Consider the following 9,527-nt stretch of genomic DNA (forward strand, 5'->3'; position numbering starts at 1 on the left):
TGGACGACCCGCCACCAGCTGGCCCCACCCTTGGCTCAGGGGCAGGCAGGGACCCAGGGGACCCCGGGACAGCCCCCTCCCCATCCCCAGAGATACTCACGGGGGGTTTTCTCCTAGGGCCCGCCCACTGTACTGCTGCACCTGCTCCTGCCCATAGATTCCAAACATTCGGTATGGGTTCACCGACACCAGAATGCTGCCGATGTAGGTCTGCTGGGCACACGGTGGTCTCAGTTTCTCTGCCTCCTCATGGCCCTTCTCCCTGCTCCCAGGAGCCCGGAGCCCCGTTCTCACGGGGCCAGATGTGTGGCTGCCTGGCCTCCGTGTTCGCACCTCGGGCCCTCTCATAGTTTGATGGGTCACGTACTCTGGTAGTGGAATTTCAGGCACCGTACCAGGCTGAGGCTGGGAGAAGGCTAAGTGAGCAAAACCGCCCTGCCACAACTGTGCAAAGGTGGCTGTGTCAGCTGCTGCATCCTTCATTTATTCATAGTCAGCAACAGGCCCCAGAAGCTTCTGCCTCGCAGTGAGGTCAAACCTCCACTGCCTGGAGTTGGGAGGGAGTCAGATGCCCAGGGCATTCTGAGGTGGCCAGAGCCCTTGTGGGTGGCCTTCCCTCCTTCACTGTGGTTCTGGGCCTCTGGCCCTCCGTTCCACTGTTCTGGGGCCAGAGATTTCCTTCCACCTCTCTGGCCAACCCCTTCCTGGGATCCAGGTCTACAGATTCTAGGACTCCGGAAGCTTTATCCATCAGGTCCCCAGTGAACAGCCACTCATTTCTGGGTTTTCTGTCTCTAGGTCTCTCTCCCTGGCATCCACCAGTCTAAGACTCTGTATTTTAGGGTTTTGGATTTGAGAATCCCAGGCTCTGGTATGTCATACTCAAACGGTAGAAACCCCAGAGTCCAAACCAGAAGCCACAAATTTGGCTTCTGTGGCTCAGCAGAAGAAATCTGTGCTTCCCACTGTGGCCCCGAGAGACAGCTACCTCTTGATCTGAGCCCAGGGCAGACCCAGTCCCAGGACTTACATAGATGAGGTTCCGTTCAAATCTGGTCTTGAGGTTGGACAGCACGGTGGTCTCCTGGAGGTCTCTGAAAAGGCACGAAGAGGGAACATCAGGGCCCACCTTCCCCCTCAGTGCAGGGCCTTGGTCAGAAAGCCCTGAGTTCAAGTCACCAACCAATCGTGAGGCCTTGAGCAAGTTCCTTAACTTCTCTGTGCCTCCATTTCTTCATCCGTCCAATGGATATATACTACCTCGTGGGGTTGGGGGATTTTCTGGGGAAGCAAACATGAGAGCTGAGTCACCGTGACTGGATAATGATCTTGACCAGCATAGCCCTCACGTTTTGGGCACCTCCAACGTGCCAGCCCCTTCACAATAACAGCCACCCACCCCCATCTTGCAGATGAGAAACCGAGGCACAGAGAGGCAAAGTAATGCGTCCAAGGTCTCCCCAGCCAGTAGGTGGTGAGGCTGGGGTTTGAACTCAGGCCCATCCAACTCAGAGCTTAGACACGCACACACCGGCTCCGGGACACTTCACAACTCCCACTTTGCAGATGAGGAAACAGAGGCTCTGGAGATGTTGTAGGAGGTGACGGGCACCCCTCGTAGGAGGAGGTGCTCGGGCCAGGAGCGTGCAGCCCCGTGGTGACCCCTTGCCGGCCCCACCCCACTCACTCCAGCTGCGTCATGTCCTCCACACCATCCTCCCGGCACTGGTCACGGAACCGTGTGGTAGGCAGGTTGCGGATGGAGTGCATCTGGGAGAGAGAGTCTGTGGTCGGCCTGGCTGGAGAGCGCCCGTGGGTGGCCCCCTATCTTGGACACGCCTGGGACCTGCTCTTGTTGTGGAGAAGAGAACCCCGAGGCCAAGGCCCGGCCAGGTCCTGAGGCCTCCCTGCTGTGGAATACTGTGGCCCACGGAGCCTGCGTGCAGCCCTTACTCGGGGGACACATGCTGGCCTCCTGCCCATGCGTTCCCTGTAGCAGGTGCTCCCAGGGGCTCCCAAGTATCCTGACCCCGGGGGGGAAGCACACGCACACACACACAGTGTTCTCTCTGACTGCCTAGAAGGCCTCCCAACCTCAGGCTCTCCCAGCCGCTCTTTCCCTGGGTGGACCCCAAATCCTTGCTTCTGCAATGACCTGATGCACGTCCGGGTCCTGGTGCGTGGGGCCTCTGGGAGGGCTGACACTGAACCGCCCCGCTCAGTACCGTACCCCTGCATCCAGCCCGGGGCGAGCACAGAGACCCCTACACGCAGCCCCGTATGCAACAGCTCATGCAGCCCCCACGCACACCCGTGGTCTTGCAGAATGCCTGAGGGCATGCACGCAGGCCTGGGAGGCCTGGCCGGAGGCACACACGCTTGTAATACACACTCTCAACGCCCATTTGACACACTCTCGTGTGCACAGAGAGCCGGGGCTGTCTCAACCACACCTGGGGGTCTCAAGACAAAAGTCCCGATGCCACCCGTGGCCTGCGGGATCTCCATCCTGCCCAATGATGTGCGCATTCGTGACACCCAGGATGCCACATACGCGCGGGCCCTGGCACACACACATTACACACACACGCTTTCCTTGTCGGGCCACGGTACGCCTCAGAACGTGTCCCGGGCACAAAGGCCTGCATGTGACCTGCATGTCTGCAAGCACACGTGTGCTTCCTGCCTCTCCAGCCTCTCAGCTCCAGCCCGCACCCTTCTCTGAGCAGGCAAGGAAAGGGGACACCAGGACAGAGCCCCGCATGCCGCCTGCCTGTCAGCAGGCTGCTAAGTAGGGCACGGCAAGTATCACCCTTAGGCCCTGGCCTCCCGCCCACCCGTCTGGCCATGTGCGCCAGTGGCCACAAACCCTGAATAATTCAGCCACTCACGTATTCCAGGGTGAGGAGGGCCCAGGCATCCTTGCCCCTCACCCCCGGGCGCCCCGCGCCCCGCTCCCACAATGCTGCCGCCCACACAGCACGGGGCACCCGCCGCCGGGGCCAGGGCCCCCCTAGCAGCCAGGCCGCCCCGGTCGCCATCGCCGGGCCGGCTAGCTGCCCGCTCCACGGGGCACCGTCTGCAGAGGCTGAGAAACGCCCGCCACCCCCTGCGTGCCCCGCCCACCCCAGGCGTCCCGGGGGAGTCTCCGGTGACCACCCCCCTCCTCAGAGGGCCACCCAGCATCAGGCTCGCGTTCCTCCCTGAGCAGGGTAGCCACGCACGAGCTCAGCACCCTTCAGTTAAGCCACCTGCCCTGCACCCTGCAGAGAGCCCAGACAGACTCCTGGCTCAGCCCCTGGTCCCCCGTGTGATCTTCTTCTAGTCCTCATTTTCCTCATCATGCACTGAGGACCCAGAAGTTTGGGTCCTAAGCCCCTCACCCTTGGGCAGTGCAGAGTCCTGCAGCCCAGGGGACTGCCCTTAAGCAGGAATGCAGAAGAGAAAAAAGACTCCAGTCTGGGGGAGGGTCAGCAGGAGACAGGAGGAACAGCAGGGACGTGGATGTGGGGATGGGACAGGGTGGACAGGCAAGTCCTAAAGTTGTGTACTCAGCCAAAATCTCTGGGGGGCTGCTGGGGACAGACGCGCCATTCAGCCTGGCCCAGGACAGGGCTGCCCAGAGCACAGGCTGGGACGAGATCCCTTCTCTGAAGTGACTGGGAAGAGTTTCGGGAGTCTCTGTACTGTGCCTGCCTGTGCTGGGCATCCTCTTGTTCAATCTTCCAGAGGCTCTGGGAGCCCAAGGCTGTTCTCCTCAGGTTACAGATGGGAAGACTGAGGCCCAAGCAGGCGGCAGCTGACCAAGATCCCGAGGCCGTTCCTGTTTCCCAGCACAGAAGCCCCAAACCCTCCCTCTGCCCTCTGCCCTCGTACCTTGTTCCACCAGCTTTTGGGACCAACTTCTTCCCAGGGGCCCCCATGGCGCAGGCAATTGGCTCCAGGGCCCAGGCGGCAGGACTGGGGGCGGGCGAGCACTCGTGGCCAGGGTCGAGGGGCTTCTGCCGGCAGCCAGAAACAGGACCAGAGCAAATTCCAGGCTCTTGGCTTGGGGCCGGGCTCCGGGTCCCGGCTTATCTGGACAGGGGGCTGCAGAGGGGCAGGACCAACTCGCTGGAAAGCGCTGAGTTTTTGCACCTGTGGCATGACCACTGCAAAACGCCCAGGGCCTGCCTGGCGCCGCTCGCCCACCCTGGGCAGGGGCCCTGGGGCCCCAGTGGGTGCCAAGGGGGCTGGGGCGCTGGGCACTGTCCCCCAGCGGCGCCATGGCGGCCACGTGGCTCTCATCTTATCACATGTGGCTAGCGGGTAGGAGAGGCTGAGCCTTAGCGTCTTCCGCTCTGGCGCGGAATCCTTGGGAGGGGTGGGGGTGGAGGGCTCAGGCTCTGCTGGTGACTGAGGGCCCTCCGGAGTGGTCTCTTCTTCTGGCTTCTCAGGAATCGGGCTGGCTGATTTTACCAATTGTCCAGGCCCTGGGTCGTGGTGCCTACCCAGGAAGACACTGGTCAGGTCGGCGGAGGCTGGGTCCTCAGACTGGGAAGCAGGAGGTGGCACAGGGCCCACGTGCTGGAGGAAGGGGTTTTCGGGCACAGGGGGTGGCCTGGAAAAGCCCCGGCGGCTGCCTGCACCTCCCGGCCAGGGCGACGGTGGGCGCTGGGCGGGAGGCAGGTCCACGTCCCAGCTGGGGGCCAATGGGGGCATCGTCCAGGGTGTCTCTGAGTCCTCAGGCTCACGCTGGCTCTCCCGGCGCTCAGGGGCAGCTGCAGCCACCGGCCAGGACCCTGCGTTGGGAGGCCGCTGAAAGGGCTGGCGCACCCGGGGCTTCACGGCCCTGGTGGGCGGCTCGCTGAGTCGCCGCCATGTGTTCGGGAGGTGAGAAGGCAGGTTGAGGGAGCGACACCGCGAGCTGTGGCCCAACAGAGGGGGCGGGGAGGGCGGCCGCGGGGAGCCCAGCACGGGCGAGCGGGGTGGGCCCAGGCGCCCAGAGCGGCGGTGCGGGGACGGGGGCTCCCGCAGCGAGCGGGGCCGGCGCGGCGGGGGCGAGAAGGGAGGCTGGAAGGGCCGAGCGCGGAGCGATGGCTGAGGGGACGGGGGCCCCACGGGCGAGCGGTAGCCTAAGCCGGGCAGGCTCCTCAGCGAGGGCTGGGGCGAGGGCAGCGGGGGCCAGGGGAGGCCGAAGGCCGCCCTTCGCCGGCGGGAGCCTCTGAAGGAGGGCCGGGGGCCGGGGAAGGCCAGCAGGTCCGGGGGCACCTCCGGGCTCACGGGAGGTGGCTCCACGAAGGCCCACCAGCTGGCGGGGGGCGTGAGGGGCACGTGGGCCGGGGCAGCCCAGGGCGGCGGGTGCCGGCGGAGGGAGCCGTAGGGCGACGCGGGCCGGGGCAGGCCCGAGAGGGCGGGGGCGAAGGGCGCGGCGGGCGGGGGCCCTGGGCCCGGGCTGGGGGGCCGTCGGGCCGCGGGCGGGGAGAGGAGCGCGCTCCAGTGGGAGGGCGGCCGGGGCGCGGGCGCGGGCGCGGGCGAGGGCGGTCGGTGGGAGTTGTTGTTGTTGCGCGTCCGCGCCTCGGCCCTCCTCAGCACGATGGGCGTGCCGGGGCGCTCGGAGTCCATGCCGGCCAGCTTGTAGCCGAAGCGCTTGTAGGCCGCCTCCCGGACTGCCGGGCCTCCCAGCCGCGCCTTCTGGCTACTCCTGAGCCTCGGGATGGGCTTCTTTTCGGACAGCGTCTTTTTGAGGAACCGCGCCAGCGAGGTGGCCGGGCGAGGTGGGGGGCGGCCAAAGTCGGTGCCGAAGCCCAGGCCCCGGTGGGCGCCGAAGGCGGACAGGGCGCGCTGGAGGTTGCGCTGGCGCGGCGTGAGGAAGCCCCAAAAGGGGTGGGCGTAGGGCACCGGAGGCACAGGGGGCATCTCCTCCTCCTCCTCGTCTTCGTCCGCATCCCCCAAGGGCAGAGGGATGTCCAGGGAGGGGGGCAAGGACACGTCCAGCTTCTCCTTCCCGAACAGCTTCACCTGGGGCCGCGGGAAGAGGCGGAACCTGCGGATGAGGGATAGCTTGGACCTGGCGGGCTTGTCCATGCCTTGCTGCTCGAAGAAGGCGGCGCTGGGCAGGCGGAAGGAGGTGGTCTGCCGCTCGGCGCCCGCCTCCTCCGGCTCCTCCAGCTCCGCGATGTCATCCATGGGGTGGGCGTACGGGTTGTGGGGCGACAGGATGGGCGGCGGCACCCACGGGTACGCGAAGGCCGGCTCCTCTGGGTAAAGATAGGGCACTTCGGGCGGATAGATGGCCTGGTCGCCGCCGCCATAGATGCCTTCGCCGTACGGGATGCCATAGGGGGCGCCATAGGGCCCCCCGTATGGATCAAAATAGGGCACGTCGTACGGGAGGTCGTACGGGCGGTCGTAGGGCGGGTATGGAGCCTCGTAAGGTGCGTAGGGATCCAGGTAGTAGCCGTGTGGGTACGCCTCGCCCTGGTACGCATCGTAGTAGCTGTAGGGAGACGCGTACCCCGATGGGGGCGCGTATGGGGGCTCGTAATCGTCGTAGCCGTAGCTGTAGGGGTACGTGGGATAGTAGGGACCGCCATAATAATCCGGGTGGTAGTAGTCGTAGGGGTCCTCAGGCGGGTACCCGTGGGCGTGGTCTCCGTAGGGTGGCCAGGCCGGGCCGTAGGGGCCATAGGAGCCGTAGCCCATGTAGGGCTCCTGCTCCTCCTCGTACTGGTAGAGCGACTGCCGGTCGTAGTAGTCATCGCCCTCGCGGTGGTAGTCATAATACTCGCCCAGGTCCTGGAAGCCCTCGAGCCCGTACAGCGACTTGCGGGAGCCCGAGGGCCGGAAGGGGACCTCGTCCTCGAAGGGCAGGAAGCCCACGGGCTCGCCCGAGTCGTAGATGCTGCGGCTGCGGGGGAACCTCCGGAGGCGGCCTCCGTGCCGCAGGATCTCGGCGCCCGACGGGAAGGGCAGCTTGCGGGAACCGATGCGGGAGCTCGAGCGGTTGAGCCAGGCGTCCAGAGTGGCCTGCTCGCTGCCGGACTCCTCGGCCTTCTTGATGAGGAACTTCTTGGTGAGCCAGTTGATGGCCGTGGATGCCTTGCTGAGTGACCGGGCACGCGGCCGCAGGCGGCCGTAGCCGCGCCGGCCCGGGAAGCGGATGACCATGAAGGACGGCTTCTTGCCCTTCATTGCCCGCTTCTTCTTGCCCATGCGCATTTGCGTCATGAGCTTCGACGTGGACTTGAGCACGGTGCGCGCCTTCTTCTTGCGTTTGGTCTTCTGCGGGCCGGTGTGCAGGCCCCAAAAGAAAGCCGAGGCGCTCCGGAACTGGCCCTTCTTGGAGATCTTGGGCGTGCGATCGCGGAAGCCCATGAACAGCCGCGATGTCCCCTTCAGGCTCCGTTTGGGCTTCTCCGGCTCCGGCGCCTTCTTCCCCTTTTTCCCTTTCTTAGCTTTCTTCTCATCCTCTTCCTCCTTCGCCATGGTGGCTGCCTGCTCCCCACCGGGCCGCGGCCCGTGTCACCAGCTCTGGGACTTGGAGACAAGGGGACACACGGCGTTTCCTGCCCGCAGCTGGACACTCGGCCTCTTCGGGCTGGGAGCAGCTGAGACTGGTCTGGGTGGCCTGGGGAGGGACAGCCAAGCTGCTTCTGGCTGGGACCAGACTACGGGAGGGCGGATCCATAATTCATCTCCTCCAGAGCCGCCTTGGGTTTCACCCGAGTGGTGGTGGAAAGTGCATGGGTGTTGTTTACCAGGGAGCAGGGGAAGCCTGGCCCAGACCTGTGCTGGGGGCGACCATCTTGGCGTTAAAATCGCCAGGAGGGGGACTGTTCTGACAAGTCAAGCTCTCCCTGTGCCTTAGCTGCCTCAGGTAGCTCCCAGGTAAATGCTGGGGTCACGGCTGCTTCACAGAGGGAGACTCTGAGTCCCAGAACAGGGAAGCCACTTGCCCTAAATCACCTAGCATATCTGTACTGGGCCAGAGTGGAGCCACATGCCCTGAGCCGCAGTGGGATGTTCAAAGCCCACTAAGTTACCTTGGAGGGGAAACTTGGACCCACCAGGTCCTGGGCAAGGGAGGACGGGAGTGGGCAGAGCACATGTCCAGCGCTGCGGTCAGTGTAACCAGAGCTGGCCAGCTCTCAGGAGCATGAATAATGCATTGGGGACAACTGGGCTGCCAGCTCAGAAAGCAGGACAAGGTGGGGGGCATCTTAGTGGAACTCCCGCAGGGCCCCGTGAAACCACACGCCAGGGGGCTGGGGTAGCAAAAACAGAGGATGGGCCAGTCCCGGCTCTGACTTCCAGCTCTGCCAGCAGCTGGCTGTATGCCCTCAAGAAAGCCTTTTACCCTCTCTGGGCCTCGGTTTCTCCATCTGTAGGATGGGAGTGATAAGCCATGCCCTGTCTCCTTTATGAGGAAGCAAGACTTGATGGAGCTCCTGGGTAGCCTAAGTGGCTGGAGAGGCCACACGCATGGCTCACATCTGGGATGCCTACCCAGCCCTGGCCTCTCCTCCCCGTTTCTGCCCTTGCTGAGAAGGTAGTGATCGTGTAGCTCCTGCCTTCTGTGGGTGCAGCTGATTGCTCCAGGGTGGACATCTGACCCAAGGCCATGCGCCCACTCTCTGGCCAGTGACCAGTCCACTTTTGAGAATCTGCACTTTAAGTGGTAGGGGTTGTGGCATGTTAGACAAAGGGTGTGTGTGGAAGGTGGGGGGCGGTGGGGGGCCTCAGGGGCAGCAGCTCTGGAACCTGAGGCCTCAGCACTATCCCTCTTTTCCTCCTCCTCCCTCTGCCCAAGGATCAAGGATCAGGGCATGCTCTGAATGACTGAAAACAGATCTTCAATTGGCATAAGGTGGAGGCAGGGGCTTAACTGAGCCGACTCCAGAGCCTGGGCTTTCCTGGAGCTCTGGGGCTGAAGGCCCTGCTTAAACCACTGGGTAAGCCAGAGACCCAGCCAGGCCTCCATCCATCAGGCACCAAGGCCTCCACGGTGCTTATCTCTGACATACCACTGGAGGCCATGTCCGTGTTCAGGGCTCCCGCCTGGATTCCTCTGTCAGCCCGGCCCCTGCCCCTCCGGGGGTGCTGGAGGCAGCACACATTCGCTGGTCCATTCATTCATTCATCCATTCAGTAGTATTTGAAAGCCTGCTGTGGGCCAGGCACTGTCAGAGCACAGGGGATACAGCTGAGAAGGAAACCGAGGAAAACCCTGCCCTTGTGGCGTTGACATTACAGGGCTGGGGGGGATTGTCAACAAACAAGGAAAATGAGAGATGTAATCGGTCAGTTGGTGGGTAAGTGCTGTGGGTTAAAATAAAGCAGGGAAGGGGCGTTTGTGCAGCGTTGAGTAGGGGTTGGGGAAGGTGACACCAGGAAGTAACACTGGGGCCAAGAGCTGCAGGAGGTGAGGGCGAGAGCAGGAGACTGGCATAGAAGCTGCCGCGTGGTGGTCCGGGTGACCGACGCCGGGGGCCTGGCCCGGGCTGGAGGCAGCGGAGGTGGAGGGCGGTGGTGGGATGCTGGCGTAT

General features: G+C 63.9%; 1 protein-coding gene across 1 annotated transcript in view; it reads right to left on the reverse strand.

Moving 5' to 3' along the window:
• The window catches only part of MYO15A (myosin XVA), a 52,475-nt gene extending 44,126 nt beyond the window's left edge, over window positions 1-8,349 (reverse strand). The window contains exons 1-4 of the mRNA XM_045044546.1: window positions 3,877-8,349; window positions 1,688-1,770; window positions 1,031-1,094; window positions 101-210 (exon numbers count right to left, since the gene is read on the reverse strand). Of these exons, the coding sequence (XP_044900481.1) occupies window positions 101-210; window positions 1,031-1,094; window positions 1,688-1,770; window positions 3,877-7,467 (3,848 nt within the window). The 5' untranslated portion in view covers window positions 7,468-8,349. The remainder of the gene's footprint in view (window positions 1-100; window positions 211-1,030; window positions 1,095-1,687; window positions 1,771-3,876) is intronic.
• Between the last annotated feature and the right edge of the window lie 1,178 nt (window positions 8,350-9,527).

Source organism: Felis catus, chromosome E1 (genome assembly GCF_018350175.1).
Source record: "Felis catus isolate Fca126 chromosome E1, F.catus_Fca126_mat1.0, whole genome shotgun sequence".
In the NCBI taxonomy this organism is placed as follows: Eukaryota; Metazoa; Chordata; class Mammalia; order Carnivora; family Felidae; genus Felis; species Felis catus.